The 22,558-nt window shown below is 50.2% G+C and overlaps 1 protein-coding gene across 1 annotated transcript; it reads left to right on the top strand.

The window, feature by feature from the left end:
* Positions 1-19,065: 19,065 nt before the first annotated feature.
* On the top strand, positions 19,066-22,085 carry SLC25A1 (solute carrier family 25 member 1). Its single transcript, XM_080919408.1, has 9 exons — positions 19,066-19,280; positions 19,591-19,698; positions 19,778-19,877; positions 19,950-20,088; positions 20,540-20,624; positions 20,743-20,847; positions 20,999-21,114; positions 21,200-21,273; positions 21,377-22,085. Exons 1-9 carry the CDS (start codon positions 19,187-19,189, stop codon positions 21,489-21,491), a joined length of 936 nt encoding a protein of 311 aa, XP_080775534.1. The 5' UTR covers positions 19,066-19,186; the 3' UTR covers positions 21,492-22,085.
* The last annotated feature ends 473 nt before the right edge of the window (positions 22,086-22,558 follow it).

Here is a 22,558-nt window from a genome sequence, read left to right as displayed (position 1 = left end):
CCGGCATGGCTGTAGCCCCAGCCACCAGGCAGGCTGAAACAGGAGGATTGCTGGAGTCCAGGGGTTCTGTGCCATAGTGCACAGTAGTTCAGCATCAACAAGACAACTTCCTGCATGGCTGTCTGTCTGTCCCACTGCATATATTCTTTATTAAAATTTTATATATTATATAGTATATATAATAATATGTATAAATATATATAAATTTTATATATTTATATATTTTATAATAAATATAGAAAATGTTATATTTATAATTATATGCCTTCTGGTGAGCTCATAGGGCTCCATTTGACTGTTGCAGACCCACGGACACACAGATGATACAGGTTAAACCCAGATCACAAAACTATGAGCCGGGTGTGAGTCATCAGAGCGCACAGTGTGCATGAAAGTGTCAAGAGCACACGTTTCATTAGCTTGTAAAAACCAATTCCAGTCACATAGATATGGTTACCGCCATCTTGGCCTTCCTGCTTCCAATATAACAGGAACAAGAGTGGATTGACTTCTTTATGGAGAGAGCCTTCCTGTGTTCAAAAGGGGAATTGTATTCTAAAACCTAAGCAAAAGGTTTCCTGCCGAAAAGTGAAAGGAAACATGGTGGTCCTGAAGATAAAACAGTGCAGTGGGCAGAGGCACTGTCCCCTTGATGACATGGGATCCCAAAGCGTCTCCCAACTCGCTGTTGTCCCCACCCTCTCCAACTGCATTCCTCTAGCAGAGCGGTTCTCAACCAACCCAGTGCTGCCGCCATTAATATGGTTCCCAACCGTAAACGTTTTCTATTGCTACCTCAAAACTGTAATTTTTCTACTGTTAAGAATCATAACATAGTCATCTGTGTTTTATGATGGTTTTATGTGACCTCTGTGAAAGGGTCAAGACCCACAGGTTGAGAACTACAGTTCTAGCATTTTCCAGGAGCATAAGCTTGCCTGCATTGTCACCAAGGCCATCCCCCCCTGACGCCAGCAAAGTCTCCTCAAGCTCCCTTCTGCAACCGTTTCCAAACCCCTTCATCTGTGTACAGGGGAGACTCTGTGTCCCACCCCCTGCAACATTCCCACAATTTCTGGAGGATTTCTGCCGCCTTGAGACATCAGTAGACAGTGTTTCTTTTGTCCCCCATACTCTCCAGGACTGCTGGGCATACTGCTTAGGGCAGCCAAGACGAGCAAGGGAACAAACCCCACACAGAAAGGACCTTCAGCCGCAAGCTGGCCTCCCCTGTCCCTTACCAGTCTGGCCCTTTAAGCTCTGGGGCTCCAACTCCCCTTTTCCTCTCCTGTGATTCACCTGCTTGTCTTCTGTCCACTTTTCCCTAAAACTCTTGCCATTACATTTTAATAAACCTTTGGAAGCAGCATTAGAGAAAAGCCCATGCCTTTTGAATCTTTATTGTAATCACTTTCAGATCTAACTGGCTTGAGGATTTATCTGATGGTAGACATTTTCTATGTCTCCAAAATAAACACACACACACACATATGTATACACACATACACACACTCACACACGTACGCACACAACCATTGAACTCCACAGGGACCAGGAAGAGTCTGTCAGATTCTAATGCGATCTATATTTATATTCACGCTCATGACGTCAAACACCTCTCCAGGCATAGCCCAGCCTCAAAAGACATGGGGGTGGGGCAGAAAACAGCATGTGGCTGCAGTCAGTGGGACCCCTTGCCGCCTGGTTTCTTTGTTACTTCTGGGCTAATCCTTGTGTCTGTTCTGATTGTCTGTAGCCACCTCCCAGTGGGCACACTTCTAGTAAAAGTGTACAGGCAGGAACATGCTGCTTTCAGGCCTAGAGTGGACCTCATTACACAGACTTCTGAGAGCAGTGTGTCCCCAGGAGATCTTAGCTTGGATGTTGATTCAGCTAGCGCAGGCAGTAACAGGCGGAAATCCACGTCCACCCTCAAACCCACTCGGATATGTGTAAAGGCTCTGCTGTTTTCAGGAGCTGTAGCAATGTCAGACAGTGCATCTGCTTCTCTGGATGATCTGTGTACTGTACTTCTTCATGCCTGTCCCTCAAAGTCAGCCTTTCTGACAGGACATCTATGCTCTGTGTATTGATGAGACTTTGTACTTGGTGAAAATTGGTAGGTAAGTCACTGAATGCTGAGGGTTGAGGTTAGTCTGATTGTGTGTTGTAATGCTAAGCGCTGGCCCCCGAGACCTGGGACTGTATCTAGACCTGTCACTCTGCCCCCAACAGATGCCAATGTAAATAAAGATGCCAACAGCTAATAGCTGGGCAGGAGAAACATAGTTGGGGTTTAGGGTTCCCAAGCTTGGGGGTCAGAGGAGAACCAGGAGGAGGGTGAAGAAAGTGATGGAGGAAGAGGAAGATGCCATGAGGTAGAAGTCAAGAAAGAATGGCACTGAGGGCTGGCCAATTGGAGTTAAGAGCAGCCCAGATGAAACATAGTGTGGTGGTTTGAATATGCTTGGCCCAGGGAGTGGCCCTATTAGAGGAAGTGTGTCACTGTGGCAGTGGGCAATGAGACCCTCCTCCTAACCATGTGGGACCCGGTCTTCTAGCAGCCTTCAGATGAAGATGCAGAACTCTCAGCTCCTCCTGCACCACGCCTGCCTGGATGCTGCCATGCTCCTGCCTTTTTTTTTAAAGATTTATTTATTTTATGTATATGAGTACACTGTAGGTGTCTTCAGACACACCAGAAGAGGGCATCAGATCTCATTACAGATGGTTATGAGTCACCATGTGGTTGCTGGGAATTGAACTCAGGACCTCTGGAAGAGCAGTCAGTGCTCTTAACCACTGAGCCATCTCTCCAGCCCCTGCTCCCACCTTGATGATTCTGAACTGAACCTCTGAACCTATAGGCCAGCCCCAATTAAATGTTGTCCTTATAAGAGTTGCCTTGGCCATGGCGTCTGTTTGCAGCAGTAAAACCCTGACTAAGACACATAGTAAGTAACAGCTCAGGGTTAATAGGAAAGTAGATCCTAACAGCATAGAGGGTAGGTATCTGCCCAGCTCTTGTGCTATTTAAGGCTTATTGTAAATATAAAGGTTGTGCGTATCTTTTATCCAGGAACTAAATGATCAAAGGCAGGGTCAGAATGGAAACTTTCTATAACGGGTGAGTATTGGTGGGTGAACTACTGAGGTTGGTGAGTGAGTGTCAGTGGGGAGGCACTGGGACTGATGAGGGCATCATAACCAGGGATTGGTTGCTCACTTCAGAGGATGATTCTCAGCACATCTGGGCTCAGGGTGCACATAACACAGCCGGTGTGTGCTGTGTGACAGTGACAGTTCCGTGCTAGCACAAGCTTCAGAAGCTCCCCTCTCCCAGGGTGGGTATGGGGACACACACCTTTAATCTTAACACTTGGGATGAAGAAGAGGCTGATGTCCACAGTGAGTTCCAGAACAACCAGTGCTATATAGAGACATTATCTCAAGTAAACAAATGAACAAATGAATTCAGGTGCCACCATACTCACTGCAGCGCAGGTGGACACAGACTGTCTGGATGTCTTTGGTGTGAGAGGCAGGACACTGTGCCCAGCACTGAAGCTCTCTGAAGTACTCCCTACCTACCTTGACAGAGGATCCCATTTTCTGTCCTGCTCCAGAGCATCTGGAGTCCTCCCTCCTCCTCCTTCTTTTGATTTGTTTTTATTTTATGCTTGCCTACATGCATGCAATGCCTGTGGCGGCCAGAAGAGGCGGTTGGGAGCTACCATGTAGATATTAGGAACCCAGATCCTTTGCAAGAGCTGCAAAATTTCTCCCTTTTCTTCTTTTTAAAAATTACTTATTTATGTAATTTTTCTCATGCATGAGTGTCTGCAGGTACACCTGCATGCCAGAAGAGGGCATCAGATTCTTTTAGAGATGGTCGTGAGCCACCATGTGGTTGCCGGGAATTGAACTCAGGACCTCTGGAAGATGGTTCACTGAGGCATCTCTCCACTACATGGCAAAAATTCCCAACTTCTCCAACCCTGCCCATTCTTTTTAACTTTAAAGATACCTTCCTTTATCCCACCACACAGGAGGCTGAGATAGAAGGATCAAGAGTTCCAAGCTGGCCTGGGCTACATAAGACACTAAAATTTAGGGCTGGAGAGATGGCTCAATGGTTAAGAGCACTGGCTGCTCTTCCAGAGGTTCTGAGTTCAATCCCCAGCAACCACATGGTGGCTCACAACCATCTGTAATGGGATCTGATGCCCTCTTCTGGTGTGTCTGAAGACAGCTACAGTGTACTTATAAAATAAATAAATCTTTAAAAAAAAAAAAAGACACTAAAATTTAAAACTATATGTTTTAAAATGAATATTAAATCAGCTCAAAACATGGAGTGTGGAGGCTGGAGAGATGGCTCAGAGATTAAGAGCACTGACTGCTCTTCCAGAGGTCCTGAGTTCAAATTCCAGCAACCACATGGTGGCTCACAACCATCTGAAATGAGATCTGATGCCCTTTTCTGGTGTGTCTGAAGACAGTGATAGTGTAGCTACATACATGAAATAAATAAATAAATCTTAAAAGAAAAAGAGAAAACATCAAGTTGCTCAACTGTTTTCTAAGCTCAGAGAAGTGGGATTTGAAGATGCTCTAGCCTCTGTCAGACACCTGCTCAATAGTCACCCCAAAGACCTTGCCTGATCCCACCTTCAGCTTCCCACACCCCACCCCATCCTATGACTTCCACCTCAGCTTCAGACCACCCTAACCTCCTTTCTTACACCTGCCTGACTCACAGCACATCGTCAATCTGTCCTTCTTTCGAGAGCCTTTGTTGCTCTTGCTGCCATAGGACACACTGCTCTGAAACCACAGCGCTGTGGCAGAGCTGGTGCCTGGTGAGGGGCTTCGCATCCTCAGCATGTGTCTGTGCTGGAGACAGAGTGCAGGGGACAGAAGGAGGCACATAACCAGTGGGACTCTGCAAAGGGGAAGACCAGATGAGAGGAAGCAGTGGGAGGAGGGGCATGCTGGACACAAGTGTCTAAATCAGGCCCTGGGAGCTCAGACAACGTCTTCACCACAGGGTCCTCTCACATGCTGCCACTTCAAAATCAGCCACAGCAGAGGCTGTGCTGGTCTGTGGGGCACACGCTTCCTAAACCCTGCTGGGAAGATTTAACTGTGAGATTAATTGTTAAGGCCGGAAAGGCTTTTAAGGGCTTTGAAGCTGTAGGAAGAGGTGGGTGGTTCTGAACTTAGAAATTCCATGTGATAGATTATGTGATTCGTAATATATTACAGGATCATAAGCCATGAGTTGTGACAGACAGGATGGTGGGGCCCATGGTGGCTAGACTATTCTAGTTTGCTGTCCTGCACAACTTTCTTAGGCACTGGCTGCCAGGCACTCTGACCACTCCATTACCTTCCTGCATCCACTTGTGCAGGGGACCAAACTCTCATGCAGATGGAAATAGTCCAGGTTGATGGAGAACAGCTAAGGTTCTGGATCACCCAGTTACAGGTCTGTTGTTGGATTTCTCCTGTCTTCGTCTCCGTATGCTAAGGTTACAGGTGTGAACACCACCCCTTTTATTTTTTACAGTATCTTTTATTTTTGCAGTATCATATTTTTAAAGTAATATTTATGAAACTGTTTGACTGTTTAATGTCATAATGTGTTTTCATTTGAGATGAGTAGAAAATGGAAAGTTTTTAAAAGGTGTGAATACTCAGCATGTTAAAAGTGAAACCTTAATCAAAAAAGAAGAAGGAGGAGGAGGAGGAGGAGGAACGAAAGAAAAGAAAGAAAGAGAAAATAGTCCAGGTTGCCAATATGTGCTAGAAAGCTTGAAAGGTCCTATAAGAAGAATTTTTCTAAATTTGGGGTGAATTTCAAACTCTTGTGAATTATTGAGCAAAGAGGAGGCAAATAGAGGCTGCGTGAGAAGAGGGGTGGTGGGGCTCAGGGCACCGTCTGACCCCAGGGGCAGTGGGGCTCAGGGCACTGTCTGACCCCAGGGGCAGTGGGACTCAGGGCACTGTCTACTGCCAGATGGAGCCAGGCTGGAATGCTCCCCATGCAAGAGGCCTTGTAAGTTTCGTGAACTTTTCTCCTTCTAAGAGGGTGTATTTCAAGAACTGACACTGTGGGGAATACATCCTAAACATGAAGGGCAGCTCAGGATTGCACATCCCTCTGCCAGAGGCCAAACAGAACTCAGGGCAAGTTCACATTCACTAACACAAGGTTAAACATGCTCAGGGAAGTGAACTCAGCTGTCTTGCAGAGAATAACAAATCCTGAGAAGAACCTGTCTTCTAGAGAAAGATGTTAAAGATTCGTGCAGAGAGCTGGGCTACTGCTCCGTTGGTAGGACACTTACCCCGCATGCGTGAAGCCCTGGAGCTTACCCCGCATGCGTGAAGCCCAGAATCAACCCCCAGCATCAGAAGCTGGGTATGGAGGCTCCTGGGTGTGGCCGCACACCTGTAATTTAAAAATCTGGGAAACAGAAACAAGAGAACCAGATGTTCAAAATCATTCATGGCACATTTGAGGCCGTCCTCTGAGCCTTCTGGGCATACCTGCAGGAGACTATTAATCTCATTAATTAAGGTGGGAAGCCCCCCGCACACTATGAATGGCACTTTTCCCTGCCTGAGCTATGTGAGTGAAAAGGGGATGGAGCGGAAGCCAGCCTTCTGTTTCTTGTTTGTGGATGCCATGTGACCAGCTACTTCACGCTCCTGTGGCCTTGGACTGTGAATTGAAGTGAACCCTCTTGAGTTGTTTATATCGGTGTTTCCTCACAGTAGTAGGGGAAAAAATAAGACAGAGATTAAGCACAGTTTCCAAAGCTCCAAATAACTTTGCCCGCATTTTGAAGACAACTCCAAATGGGTTTCGTGCTGTTAGAGAACAAATGCCAAGAAAACATGAAAGAGGTCAGGAAGGAAAGGACAGAGAGAAACCCAGTCGGATCACCGAAAGGCACAGGAAGCAGCAGACGCTCCGTCTGGAGGAGACCAGGACAAGACCTGACAGAACAGTCTAAAGCTCGGGAAGCTACGGCTGGAGAGACGGCTCGGTGGCCAAGAGTGCAAGGTGCTTTTCCAGAGGATGTGGCTTGAATTCTCAGCACCCTCATAGCAGCTCAATCCATATGAACCCCCAGTTCCAGGGGATGCGACACCCTCTTCTTGCCTCCATAGGCATTGCTTACATGTGGTGTACCAACGTACTCACAGGCAAAACATTCATTTACACAAAATCAGTAAAAACTTTAAAGAGATCCAGGAAGCTCTGAAGGTCTAAAGGTAACTATTATTTTTAATTTTAATTCAGAGCTGGGCATGGACCTAAGGGCCCCACCCATGTTACACACGACCTACCACTGAGCCACTGTCACCCCATGTCACACACGATCTACCACTGAACCACTGTCACCCCATGTCACACACTACCTACCACTAAGCCACTGTCACTCCATACACCCATCACAGAACGTCAAAGCATCAAGGAAGAAAATTTAAGTAGCTGTAGAAAAGACAGATAGATTGGCTATAATATTATATATTATCAGGTGAGTATAGCTCGGTGGTTAACAGTGCATACTGCTCTTCTTGTAGGTTGATGTCAAGGCAATGCATGATTGGACAGTAGAGAGGTAGGCGGGGAGAAGTCTAGGAAAGTGGAAGAGGAGAGTAGGAGGAAAATTCAGGAAGAGGCAACATGGAAGTAGACATGGATGTTCCTCTCAGTGCATCTCTAAATTGATTAAGATTGTTATGGTTATTTCTAAGGGTTTCTATGGGAGCCGACCCTAGTGTGGGTTAAAAGGTTAGTAACATGTTTAATATTTACCGCAACAGGACCTGAATTCAATTCCCAGCACTCATGTCAGGCAGTTCCGCTCCAGGAGATCCAAGGCCTCCTTCTGTCCCCTCAGGTCCCTGAATACAAATGGCAAGCAGACGGTCATATCAGCACATACATGCGAATAAAAACTAAAATAGCCATTTCTTACGTGACTCAGAAGCTAAGAGTGCTTGCAGCTCTTCCAGAGGACCCAGATCTGGTTCCCGGTACCCACGTTGGCAGCTCACAATTGTTTGTGACTTCAGCTGGCTTCTGAGGGCACCAAACATGCATGGCATACACTTGCATAGTCATATGCACATCCTTTGTAAAGTTAAAGTAAGGGACACAACAGTGATTGGTACAATGACTCCGGAGTACTTAGGAAAGTAACTGTGAATGCATCTACGATGCTCCTGCAGCTGCCTCCGCTCAACCTTTGCTGACACTGGCATCCAGCTGCTTCCACCTTCCAGTGTGGCCTGAGCACTGATGTCTCCAGACGTTCCCCTGGCCTTCAGCACCAGATTACGGTAGCCGAAGCCCAGCCTCATCACTGAGAAGCTACTGGTTTTGTTTCTCATTCAGACTCAATGCATCCCTGGCTGGCCTGGGATTTAATATGTATACCAGGCTGGCCTCAAATTCAGAGATCCGCTAATCTCTGACTCCTTGAAGATGTGCCACCATGTTCAGTAGAACACATGATAACACATCTTAAATTTCAGCAGAAGCTCAAACAGTCAATCGTGAGGGAGAAAACAGTGCTGGGGGCACCACCACTGACTTCCAGTTGTGTTACAGAATAACCAAACCAGCACAGTACTGACACACACACACCAAACAGAAGAGCCAGGTGTGAGCCCATGCAGCTTTGGGAAAACCAAACCAAACCAACCAAACAATGGTGTCAGGAAAACTGGCTATTTCCATGCTGAAGAAAGAATGATTCTAGATTATTTCTTGCCCTTAGGAAGAATAACTTTCGATTGATCGAGGACTTTGAAAGGACATCTGAAAGTCTGAACTATCGTTTTCCAGAAGCAGAAACTGTACAGATATTCAGGCACAGGCAAGGGCTTTCTAAACATGACACTAGTTCTTTCAAAAACACAGCCCATGACGGACAGATGGGCCTCATGGCTTCTACACGACACAGAAAACAATACTGCACGGTGACAGCCTTCGGAGTGAGAGGAAGTATTTACCAGATAGGCATCTATATAGAGAACACGGGGGTAGGGAGGACTCAATCAAAAATGGCTTAAGGGGAGCCGGGGAAGTGAGTTGGTTGATAAGAGCACAAGCTACACAAACATGAAGCCCTGGGTTCAAATCCCCAGCATCCAGAAGGAAATAGAATCTGTCTGTGCCAACAACTGCCAAGTACTTATGTATACCCCTGGCCTGCTGCTTCCTCTCAACCTTCTATCCGTGTATAGCTGGCCCCATTCCCAGTGTGGCCACATGAACTCTCCTTTCTCTGCTTTAGTATTTCTCTTCTCGTCACGTCCCATTAAGAGCCAAGCTTGTTAGCACTGCCAAGACCCAGCCTCTCACCTGCACAACTGGAAACAAAAACTCTTTATTCTCTTCTCTTTTCCTTTCCCATCTTCCCACAACTGCAAGTGAAACTTCTAAGAAACACACAAGCTATGGTCTCCCTCATCTGGAAGCCACTGCAACTGCCAAAACCTGTACTACCACCTGGGGGCAGCCTCGCCAGCTGCCCAGCCAAGCCAGCCCTGCTGGGGCCAATGAGCTAGCCTGCTCCCAACATTCACACAACCTGCAGTGCTGTCTCCCGTCAGGATAAAAAGGCACCTTCAATGTTGTGCCTCCAGTCAGCAAAGCTCGTGTAAGAGAGTATCTGCATGCATTTCCTTTCTGTTAGCGTTTCTGTGTCTGTGAAACCCCTGCCCATACAGTGGCTTCTGTCTCCATCAATCCTTTCATCTAAGAAACACTTGGGAGAGGCAGGGGGATTTCTGTAAGATCAAGACCATCCTGGTCTACAGAGTGATTTCCAGGATAACAGCCGGGGCTGCACAGAGAAACCCTGTCTCAAAAAGGCAAAAGAAATACAAAACAAAAACCCCAGGTGGCCCAAGAAATATTTGGTGTCCAACCGCTTTGCACTAAATTGAAATGTTCAGGTGACTGTAGCAGCATAAGCTAATGAAACAAGTATGTCTGGTTCTAGGAGTGTCCAGTAGCTGTGACACAGGCAGACCCTACTCTAAATCCTGGGTCCTGTGAGACACGGTAGAAACCGAGACTGGACTTGTAAGTTTGCAATGATCACGGTGAGCCAGCCACTTGGAGTCCCCTGCCAGACCCACTGTGGGCAGGCCCCACTACAAGAGCCATGAACTTCATCAGGGCCTGGGATGCTGTTAGAATAAGGGGGCGCAGGAGCCAAATGAGGCTCTAATGCCTTCCTTCTCTCGTTCTTCTTCTAGTGAGAATTCTAGTCATGATGAGAAGCACACCCCAGGGACCTGGGCGCGTGAGACGTCAGAGTGGCAAGGCTACACTTGACTCTGGTCTTCAGCTCACTAGGTAAGGTGGTTTAACCACTGCTGTGGCTATTACAACATCACTGACTTACAGTCTGTCCCCGGACATCTCTGCTGTTACTAGTTGATTTTGGCACCAGCTCTTTGGTGGCTGGATGGGGAAGGAGGGATGGGAGGAGGTGGGTGTGAAGTAGTTACTGACCTGCAGGACTCAGATCCCTGCACTGAGATGAGCTTTCTTCTGCAGTGGGATGGGGCTTCCAGCAGAAGACTCCCCTGCTGTGCTCCATCCAGATGAGGGTCACAGTGACAAGCACAGTTCCTGAAATGTGGCTGGGGAGAGGGGCAGGGTGCTTCCCACCACAGGATGCATCCTGGTGGAAGAGCTGACCGGGCTGGCTGACTCTTTTAGTCTGAGAGAGGAGCCCACATGAGCCCCGTGGTGTGATGAAACAGCTGATGTGGGAGCCAGGGGGAAGGCAGCCTGGGGGAAACAGGGCTCCTGCTGCACGTCTGCCTTCTGTCTGCTAGGTGCCACATAGCTCTACAAGGAATGCTGGGGGATCAGACTTCAGAGGGATGGACACACACAGCACATGGTGCACAGTGCTCACCGCCATTGCTCAAAGAGGAAGTCAACAGGCCTGACACCTCAACGTTCCAGAGCAGGAGAAACGGATCGGAAAGAGGCTGGAGACTCTTGAGAACGTAGTTTCCTAAATACCATGTCGTCTTCTGGAAGTAAAGTCTCTGGTTGGACTCCTGAAGTAAAGTCTCCTGAAGAAGTGCCCAGGAAAGAGAGGTGAAGCGGTGGCAGCCTCTGGGTAACATGAGGCTAGAGCAATAAGATTCACTGTGTTGTCCTTGTTTCTCGGGAAAGAACAGCATTTCCTTAAGCCTATTGAACTGGTGGGTTGATATGAGCTTGCTGGGAACTAATTATGGAGCAAAAGCAGAAACTAGTGATTCAGAGTGCTGGTGAGGGAGATTCCAGAGTCCCAGAAAGGTGGAAGGGCTCTTCTGAGGGGAAACAGCAAGCTATGTGCTCACCTTGTGGAGTTAGAGGTTTGAGGGGAGAAAATAGGAAGAAGTCACCAGGAAGGAGTCCTGCTCATCCAGGCCCATGCTCATGATTCTCAGAAGCCCAGCAGCAGTCTGCTGAGGCCCTCTCTGGCTCTTTCTCCAGGCCCCAGACTAGGTCACGCACAGAAGTGGCACAGGGCTGACAACACCCAAGAGGGTCAAGGGCCACACAGCATGAGCTGAGCTGCTTGAAATCAGCACAGGCGCTAAGCAGGGAATAGGTGCCAAGTGGTGCTGGACGGAGGTGCTTGGGCGGGGCCCAGTGCAGGCGGAGTGGGTGCCTAAGACAGGGATTCCTGTATGGCAGCATTTGGGCCTGGTGTCAAATGGCCTCTGTGCTAAGGAAGGCAAAGTTCTCCGAGTACAGGGCATCGAAGACCTTGTCTGGGGATAAGGAAGACTCTCTGCAAATGGTAGCAAGGAGGAAGGCTGCTGGGGCAGTATGACACCAGCTTCAGTCACAGGCTGGGGGTACAGCCAGTGCCCCTGAAGCCCAGGTGTGGAAGGTGACAGCAACAGTCACATGGGAGCACTCAGGCTGAGGTGCCCTGGAGAGGAGGTGGGCGTCATAGGAATGGAAGGCTCATCTTGCTTTGCAGGTGTTCTGAGTGACCAGGAACATGCTTGTCTCCTGGGGACACGAGAAAACATACCATCCAGTCTCTGAGAACCAGGTCAGGGGAAAGCGTCCCATGTCAGAACACCTCAGCAGAGTTCCTAGTTGGCTGTGGGGAAAGAGACTATTAAGAGGGGCATATGAGGTCACCACACTGCCATAGAATTCTATTTCTGACTTTGTCTTCCTGGCCTCCTCTGTGTTCCCACACTGGTGCCAACAGCACCTAGTTGTGAAAGGTGAGCCCAGCCGTTCCAGGTAAGACAGTGCAGTGAGCAAACACTGGCCCTGGTGGCCGCGGTGTCATACTGGTAGGCTCCAAGAGCATGGTGTCCACAGCACTGTGTTATCACACTAATTCTGAATCAAGTGGCGATGTTTGTGGTGTAATTAGTAGAAACGGACATTATTAGTCTTATGGCAAGTCAGTAAGGCAGGTTGTTATCGGGTCTCCAATAATGTCAGAGTCATCTGTAAGTGACCAACTTTAGTCATAAAGAGAGATACAGATTAGCTGTCCTGTTCCGCAACAAGACTGCTTACGGGGAGATTCAAATTAACCACCACTACGTCCTGACTCTTCCGTTAAGTGGTTCACTTGCTACTCCTCTACTACAGCGCTCAAAACAAACAGGCCGGGTGAGTGACAGCGGTGGCGTTCTATTGGTACAGCGTTGTCCTCACAGGCATGACGTCCTGGTTTGATAGTGGACATGGTGCCAGCTCTCAGCAGGCAGCAGCAGAAGCTGTCTGATGTGGCTCTGGGCTTCTCAGAAGCTCCTCGCCATCAATGAAGGTAATGGGGCACTGGCATTAGAGGGGTGGCCACTTTTAAAACACAGGGTGAGAAATGGGAGGGATATGTGGCCCCATTAAATTTATTAGGATTGAAAGGTTCTTATGCTAGACCTAGTGACACAGGCCTATAATCCTTGCTACTCTAAAGGTTAAGACAGAAGCATAGAAAATTTGAGCAGGTTCAGCTACACAGTAAGGTCAGCACCAGCCCGAATGATCTTATAAAAACTAATCTCTGTTCATGAATTGTGAGCCAGTGGGTGAAGCATGTGGAAGGTAGAGGCAGGGGGGCAGGAGTTCAAGGGTCCACATAAGTTTTGAGGCCAGTTTGGGGTCCATAGCTCAAGAAAAGAAAGGAAAAGTGAAAGAGAAGGCTGTGGATGTAGCTCAGAGGGAAAAACATTTGCTTATTATCTGAGACCTAAGCTTCAATGCCTAGTAGAACAAAAGGCAGGGGAGGGGAGAAAGAATAGGCTAAAAGGCAGATTCTTTTTTTTTTAAGATTTATTTATTTATTTATTTATTTATTATATGTAAGTACACTGTAGCTGTCTTCAGACACACCAGAAGAGGGCATCAGATCCCATTACAGATGGTTGTGAGCCACCATGTGGTTGCTGGGATTTGAACTCAGGACCTTTGGAAGAGCTGTCAGTGCTCTTAACCACTGAGCCACCTCTCCAGCCCCTAAAAGGCAGATTCTTAAAGATATATCTTTTAAGATATATGTGTGTATGTGTGTTTTGCTTCCACATGACTGCGTGTGCCACATTCTGGGTGCCTGAGGAAGTCAGAAGCCAGATTCCCTGGATCTGAAATTATGAAAGCTGTGAGCTGTGTGAAGTTAGGAATCAAACCAAGGTCCTCTGCAAGAAAACAGAGCTCTGAACCACAAAGCCCTCTCTCTAGGCCCAACAAAAGGCAATTTCTTTTTTTTTTTTTTCTTGAAAAGATTTACCTTGTGTATTTGGTTTCGTGTCTGTACACAGTGTGTGCACAGTGCTCCCAGAGGCAGGAACGGACTGTTGTGAGCCCCGTGTGGGTTCTGGAAACTGAACCTGTGTTCTCAGCAAGTGCAGCTAGTGTTCTTAACCGCTGAGCCACCTTTTCATCCCCAAAAGGCAGATTTTAAGGCATCTTCTCCAGAATGAGGTGGTTGTAACTCAATCTAACCAGTGTGACAGAACTCACTTCCTGTCTCCTGCTTCACTTCCTGTTGAAATGAAAAACCTAAGCTAACGCCGAACCTAAAACATGCTCCTGCCAATGGGAGGTAGCACAGACCTGAATCCGGGAATCTGCTAGTCAGGTTGGGCAGCCTGAGGGACTGCCAAGACCCTGGAGGCATTGCCAGCTCTGTCCAGCCTGAGCCTGTCCCCAGTGGGACAAAGTGAGGTTACACAAGCCAGCTACCCTGGTCGCATCATGCCTGCTCTCTCAAGAGCTCCATGTGCCAGAACTTAATGAACCCCAGCAGCTGGCAAACTTGCCTGAGAATGTAACTCTCCATTGTTGTCCCTGGGCTTTTCTAAGTATCTTCCCGGGGCACACAGGCTGCTATGCACACAGCACGGGTGCTTCACTCTCAGAGTACTTGGTCTATACCTTAGACTCCAGAAAAACCATGATTCTCAGTTATTTCAGTCGTCCCATGACATCCAGCCCTCGGTGACCGTGTACATGAATGGTCTTTCTTGAGGGCTAAAGCTGAGAGGCGGCTCAGTGCTGCCTGCTGTGGGGGGAAACTCGGCTATACCCTAGCGAGGTGACAGTTGCTCAGAGCTGCAGCAGAAGGGCTGCTGAGACCTGCCTCTTCCAGCCAGAGGAAGACAAAGCCACCAGCAGAGAGCCGCATGTTCCGCATAAGAGGAGAATTTTTGGTCTTTCTGTCACGACTTGGGATATGTAGGAGATAGAGGCCAGCAGTGGTGCCCAAGGCAAGCCCGCCCCCCCAGTGCGAGACTTAGCACTCCTGTGAGAAGAGCCTGCTCTGCAGTGCTGGAAGAAGGTAGGTGCTCCTGTCACAGTGCCCTACAGGAAGCAGTATCTGCAGTGATAACAGTGGACAGTGGCAGTTTTGGAGGCTGGAATGCAATTAGCTTAGCTGCTGTGAAGACTATACAAGAGTCTAAACAAGAGGCCAGTGAGGGACGGGACCCTGCCACACACGCCAGTTAAGGAAGGGCTGGAGCCAGGCAATGGAGTGACAGTCATGAGTGAGGGTCACCAGGCCCAAGTCTGACAGGAGGAGGCAAGGCCTGCAGAAGTGCCTTGAGAGGACGCAGTGGAGAATGGTGCTGTGAAAGGGAGAAAGTAGGGATCTCAGCCCAGAGCCAGCTCCAGCACAGGGCCAGGACTCAGTGCTCACCAGGGGTAACCCTTGCACCCCGAGTCTGCTAAGAAACCACCTTGGCTGGCTACACTTGGTCTGGAGCACTGGAGATCTGGAGATGGGCCTTTTCTTTATAGCAGTGGTTCTCAACCTGCAAGTCATGAGCTCTTTGGGGAATCAAACAGCCCTTCAATGGTTGCCTAAGACCACTGAAAACATTTATATTAAGATTCATAACAGTAGCAAAATTACAGTTATGGAGTAGCAAGGAAAAGAATGTCATGGTTGGGGGTCACCACAGTATAAGGACCCGTATTAAGGGTCATACACAACACAGAAAGCTCGAGAGACACTGAACTATGGCTTCATCCCACAACATGTCTATGTCAGGTCAAAGCCCATGAAGGGAAAAGGACAGAAGAGACCACATGAACTCAATTATAAAACAAGCCTACCAAAGATAGCCCAGTCAGGTAATCATGAAAATTGAAACTGTGACCCTGTTGGTATCAGAGGTCCTCATAGATGCATGTGACAGAAACTTAGAGCTTCCACTTCAGGAGCAAGGCAGGACGCTAAGACAGGTATGAGCAGGTGGGGAAAAAAATCCACTTATACTGATTTTCAAGATACCTTACATATCAGATATTTACATTATAATTCACAGCAGTAACAAAGTTACAGTTATGAAGTAGCAATGAAAATAATTTTATGGTTAGGGGTCACAATGTGAGGAACTGTTTTAAAGGGCCAAAGCGTTAGGAAGGTTGAGAAGCACTGGGTGAGGAGAAAGGCAGCAGATGAACTAGTCAGAGGTTGCCAGATCAACAGCCAGATCTCAGTGGTGGCCGTGAGATTAGACTTCCCTAACCTCACGTTCTTCCTCCACAGTACAGGTCACAGTGGTGCATAAGCAGTGGGCTGTGTGACCAGGATCAAGTGACTTCCCAGTCTCCTTTTCTCCAAAAGAGGCAGTAGCTAACACCTGGCCCAAAGGAGGAGCCAACAGTGTGACAAGCTTGCATAGGACTTTGGAACACTAGCTACAGGAACAGACCACTATCCTGGCATCACTGAGAGGCTGGGTAGGCCTGGGCATGAGCCACTTGCAGTATTTCTGCTTAGACTCCTTGGGAACTTTATCAGCACATACCCCCCAGTGTGTAAGACAGCCCTGGGCTTTACCAGTGGCAGTGGGGTACCAGCTGACATACTGCTATCCAGTGAAACCTTCCGCATAGCACAATGGGCTCTGTGCAGCCAGGCTGTGTTCCTGTAAAACATCCAATGGAGCCTGGGGTGCACAGGTTAGTGACCCCATCGGAGTGATGCCCTTCTGCTAAACTCTTGGTAGTAATGTTACCACACAAATAAATGAATGGCTCCTTTCAACAGTTGGGGGGGTGACTTTACTTAGCTCACTGAGGTGACAAGATGATAATGCATGATTTTAAAGTCCTTCCTGGGTATCAGAGTTCTACTCCAGGGACCCATGTCACCTGACCGAGCCTGGTGTTTCTAATGATATGGAAAATCCATCTCCCAGGAGCACTTTCTAACCCACTGCTGAGTTCCAAGACCACTTCAAGCCATGTGGATCCCAAAGTCCTATCCTGAGGCTGTGATTCTAAGGCAGGGAAGCTATCCTGGTTGGTGGAAACTAGAAAATAAACAGGTCTCCTGGGTTAAGGCTGCTAGCCCTGAGTGCCTTTGTAGGCTAAGGCTGTCAGCTGCCTGTAGCCCCTCCAGCAGCTTCCTGCCTTATCAAGGGCCCCCAACGAGGCCAACGAAGGGTCATCACCCTGTTATAGCTAAGAGTTCCATCCACACAGCAGGCATGGGAATGAGGCACATAAACACATAAACGGGTTAGGTTTACAAAGGTCCTTAATTACCTATGATCACAGACCGCAGTTCCCTGTAGGAACAGCCCTCTGTAGATCAGCTTCTCTTTTCCCTAAAATGTATTAACGGGTAGTCAGTGCAGAGGCCAGTGGAATGGAGTGTAGCCTGAGTCTCTCTTGGCAGTGAGAGCTGAGAGTAAAGCAGGGCCCACAGACCTCAGGGATGCCAGTATGCGTGGCCTCAGCTTTATTCTCCTGGAGGCTCCTGTCTAGACAGACAAACTCGGTGCCTGCAAGAGACTGAGCAAACAAGGAGCACGTGGAGAGCACGAGGGCTGCGTTCTTGCTCTGGTGCATGCTAGTGTTTGGCAGGTGGCATCTTGGAGTAGAGAGGGACATAGGCAATCCATGGCACCCTGCCCTGGTGCCAGATGGGGAGGTAGGGTGGGAAAGACCCAGTGGAAACCAGGTGTAGCAGTCAGTGTGTCTAGAGACACTGGTAAAGTCCCAATGCCCAGCTGTGGACTGCTGCCGTGACCCATCAGGCTCTGGGAGAGTTCTTTCTGATGTGTGCTGGAAAGGGCTTTGCATTGAAAGCTCAGCCAGGGTTGCATGGAACAAGACCTCAGAGGCTGTCGGACCCTGAGTCTATTGGGTACAGTGAGTGCTAATGCTGATGGGAGAGGATGGGGTGCCAGCTAGCCTTCACCAGCTGTGCTTACCTAAACTAAGAGTTCAGGTTGGGGGTCCAGCTGCATCTCTAGCCTGGCCAGTCTCCCACTGCCTCCCAACCACCCTCCCCATACTCCTTCCCAGACATCTGCTGGCCCTATGCCTCAGGCTCTGATTAGTAGAACTGATTCTGTTCTTTCTGCCCCTTGACTACTCAGTGGCATCCAGAACAAGACTCCATCTCCCAAAATATTAACAGGCAGCAGGATCTGTGCTGGCTATGAAGGCTTATAGGCTTATAGGCCAGAAGCCAGGCTAGCTGTAGGCTCTCCTCTGCGGCCCACCAGCCCTACTGGCTTCCCCTATTAATATTCTATAGCTCCTGCTTGGACCGAGCCTCCTCTGAGTGCTTTTGTTTATACTGGGTACTGTGTCCACACCCAACCCTCAACCTCTAGAATCACAAATGACTCCAAGTGGGAAGTACAATACCTGGACACTGTTTTTTGCTAAAGCCCAGTAATAACTTCTGAGCCAACCCAGAGCCTGAGGAGGTCACTGACCACCTAAAGAGACTGCTTCCATCCGACAGCAGGGTGGTGGACCCCTAGGCCTTGCCAAGCAAAGATTATTGTCTACAAAGACTCCAGGGAGCTTCACCCCAAGCCGGCTGGAGCTGCCCCCTCCAGGCGGCTTTGAGGATATGTATGGCAACAAAGACTTCTCAAGACTTAGAGCCTCCTGCCGACCATAAATATTAAAACATGTACATCAGAGAAAAGCAGCTCTGCCTGGCGATTGTGTGGGTAGGAGGGACAAAGGCCAACTTAATAGGCCCTTCAAAGATTCGCTAGAAACTGAGAGGAAGGGAAACCTGCATTTTTCCGGGGAACCCGCCTAGAATTCTGTTTCCGGATGGATCCGGGAAGGGCAGAGTGATCGTCGCGCTGCCCAGTAGGGTGCACGAAGGCCAAGCTCTGTGATTACAATGTGTCCAGAAGACTGAACTCCCGCACTGGGGAGGAAATGTCCTTACCGTCCCCAGGATCTTGGGGAATCCTGTCATTCGAGGCCCACCTGATCGCCAAGGCGCGCTCCAGGCGCACGTGTCTCTACTTTAAGAGTTAATAGAAACTGCACCTTGACCCACTGCTACCCGCCTTGGCGTAGAGTTGCTGTCCAGAGACCACGCCTCCGGTTCTCCGTCTACCCGGAACCCAGCAGCGGCCATTGGCTGCTCTCAGCTCTCCGCCCCGACGCGTGCCTCGGTGTATCCCGCCCAAGCCTCAGTTTCCCGGCTGGTACGGGGCGTGGCGTGGGCGGGGCTCAGCTCAGGCCACGCGGGGCGGAGCCCGGGATCTGACGTGACCACCCCGCCTCCAGGACCAGGACTGGTCGCGGTCTCAGTAGCCTCCGGCCCCGTTTCTTCCCCAGTGCCCCGCGCCGGAGGCTCGGACCCGAGGTCGACGCTGGGCGCCCCTCCTCCTGACCGCCATGGCTGCGCCTCGCGCACCCCGCGCTCTGACGGCCGCAGCGCCCGGGTCCGGGAAGGCCAAACTGACGCACCCCGGGAAGGCTATCCTAGCAGGTGGGTCACTCGGAACCCCAACTCAGAATCTGTCCGACAGCGCTTCCGGGTGGGCCGGGGACGCCCAGGCCCCGCCCAACTTCCGGAGGGGCGGAGGTGTGGGGTGTGCGACCCCGGACCCTAGCCTACGCGCCTTCTCTGCCCCGGAGTTTCTCGAGCGCTCCCGGCGGAGACCACCGGATGGGGGCGTAAACGTGGGCATCGCCGGGACGTGGGCAAAGTCCGAGCGGGGGAGGGGCCGCACGGCGGCGGCGGCGGCTGGGTCTACCGGGTAAGGGTGTCCCAAGCCCCCGGCATTTGGTACCCACAGGCGGCCTGGCTGGAGGCATCGAAATCTGCATCACCTTCCCGACCGAATATGTGAAGACGCAGCTGCAGCTAGATGAACGCGCAAACCCACCGCGGTACCGGGGCATTGGTAAGGAGGGGCTGGGGGAGGCTGGCGAGGGGGACACTGAGGGGCGGAGGAGCTAGGGTCCTAACCGCGCCTCCCATAGGGGACTGCGTGCGCCAAACTGTCCGCAGCCATGGCGTCCTGGGCCTGTACCGCGGCCTCAGCTCCTTGCTCTACGGCTCCATCCCCAAGGCGGCTGTCAGGTGAGACTCGGCTTGCCTGAACGACCCGGAGGGAGTGGCCGCAGCGGCCCCCTCATATGCCGTTTTCTTTAGGTTTGGGATGTTCGAGTTCCTCAGCAACCACATGCGAGATGCCCAAGGTAGGCTCGACAGCAGGAGAGGACTGTTGTGCGGTCTGGGTGCTGGCGTGGCAGAAGCAGTGGTAGTCGTGTGCCCCATGGAGACCATCAAGGTGAGGGATTGAGTCTTTCATGGCTAGCCAGGGTGTCTTTGAGGTTCCCAGTTTTAAGGGCCATGTGCCCCCATGGAGACCGTCAAGGTGGGAAGGGTCTCCACACATCCACACCAGGTTCTTGGAAAATGGGTGGCAGAAAGGATCTCCTGTGGAGGCTGTCCCTCCATAGCAAAAGCATGATCAAAGTCTTTAAAGCTACTTCTGTGGGTACAAAACCTAGCATAACTCACTGTTGAAAATCTAGGAATAGCAAATGTGGTGGAGGCCCTTAAACCTGAGGAATCCTTGGAGATCTTGAGGCCTCTGTGTAACTGAACTCAAGAACAGCCTTGGGGGGGGGATTATGCAGAAGAGCTGGGAGTCCTCAGCTTTGGCCTGACCTTGGTGGGGCCTAGATCTGCTAGCCAAATGTGGCCAAGGATCAAGGCCATTGCTTCCTTCCTTTTAGGTGAAGTTTATCCATGACCAGACTTCTTCCAACCCCAAGTACCGAGGATTTTTCCATGGGGTTAGAGAAATTGTTCGGGAACAAGGTAAGCCTGGAGAATCAAGACCTCTGCCAAGTGGGATAGCCTCTACTTGAGTGGCTCCCCCTTGACTACAGGAGGGGCCTGGAAGGTCCCAGCTTGACCCATGTCTGCCTGCCCCAAGGACTAAAGGGGACATACCAAGGCCTCACAGCTACTGTACTGAAGCAGGGCTCAAACCAAGCTATCCGATTCTTCGTCATGACCTCCCTACGCAACTGGTACCAAGGTATACCTGTGGCCCAGAGACAATTTCCAAACCCTGAAGGCTAGCTTGTTCCTGGAAGGGGAGGCGCACCCTACCCCAGGTTCTTCCTGACTTCAAAGCTCCCTCTGATTCAGTCCCCCCAGTATTCTCACAGCAACTCTGCTCTATCCAGGAGACAACCACAACAAACCTATGAACCCACTGGTCACAGGGGTCTTTGGAGCTATTGCGGGTGCAGCCAGTGTGTTTGGAAACACACCCTTGGATGTGATCAAGACCAGGATGCAGGTATGGATGGGAAGCTGAGAGAGTGGGGATAAGAGCCCTAGTCAGAGGCTAGTTGCTAAGGACTCTGGCCTTCGGTGTCCTGCAGGGCCTGGAGGCACACAAATACCGGAACACCCTGGACTGTGGCGTGCAGATCCTAAAGAATGAGGGGCTCAAGGCGTGAGTAGGACAGAGGCAGAGCTATTGTCCCCATTGCAGGCCCTCTTGCCCTAGGCTGTCTTCCTTCTTCCATTGCTCACCTCAGACTCTCTGCTCTACCCAGATTCTACAAGGGCACCGTTCCCCGGCTGGGCCGAGTCTGCCTAGATGTGGCCATCGTATTCATCATCTATGATGAAGTGGTGAAACTGCTTAATAAAGTGTGGAAGACAGACTAACCCTGGAGGGCAGTGGGGTGTCCCAGCTCCTCCAGTCCAGACCCCCGCCACCTACTCTGACGATTCCAGTGCAGTAGTGCCAAAAGGCCCCTTCCTTTGTCCTTCAAGTTCTGTGCCCTGGTGTGTCATAGTGACTATCCATAGTTCTGTGTCTCCCATGTGCTCTGTGTGTGACACTACTATTGTATCTGTGCCCAGCCTGGCCATGGCTGGGTGTCTCTTTGGCCTGTGAATATGTGCTCACTTATCCATGTGCTTGCTTGTGAGCCATGTGCCTGTTTCATGTTCTATGTCATGTGACCCTGTGCCCCACTTCCTGGGGTGCCTATGTGCCCTGATCCATGGCCTTGGAGCCATGGGTCAGGTCACAATCCGGTGCCTTCCACCCCCTATGGCAAGGGTACCCTGCCCTGGCCTACCACAGCTGCCTCCGGGCTTCGGCCTGGCTTCACCGCATTCCAGGGGCTATAGGCCCCCTGCTTCTCCCGCCTTTGGCCTTAAATGGCCCTCGGGCCCTCCCTCTGCCCGGAACAGGGTGGCACCTGCCACTCTCAGGACCACCTTGCCAAGGAGAATAAACCGGATCCTGTTACACTCTCCTGTCCATCCCTTTGTAGTTGGGGGGCATTGGTGACTGAGCCTGCTCAGAGACCAGCCTCCCCTGCACCTGAAGACACTGAAGGTGACTGGGCAGTAGGAAAGCTCTGCAGCCCCTAAGAGCTCCTTTAGGAGGCCCAACTTGGAACCAAAAGGGATTTGTGCTACTTCCTGGCCTTATAGGCCAATTGCTGCCATCAGCTGAAAGGGTTTATTCACAAGGCCCTTGGTGGACTGGCAGGATAGAGGGCTAGCACTGGATAATGTTCCCAGGGTGCCTCTGCCCATCACTGAGAAGGGCTGGTTATAGGGCTTGTTGGCCTGTCTGCCTGTGGCATAGCCGACCCACCCTCTCAATCTGAAATGCAGGGAGGACAGTAGTAAGTGCTTAGGGCTGAGGCAGAGAGACACTGACCCTGTGCTCCCTTAAGATTGTAAGCACTGGGGTGACAGGGAGAGCTTCTCCCAGA

Source organism: Micromys minutus, assembly GCF_963924665.1.
Source record: "Micromys minutus genome assembly, chromosome: 7".
Classification (NCBI taxonomy): domain Eukaryota; kingdom Metazoa; phylum Chordata; class Mammalia; order Rodentia; family Muridae; genus Micromys; species Micromys minutus.
Note: the sequence above shows the minus strand (reverse complement) of the source record. Positions and strands in the feature narration are given on the sequence as shown.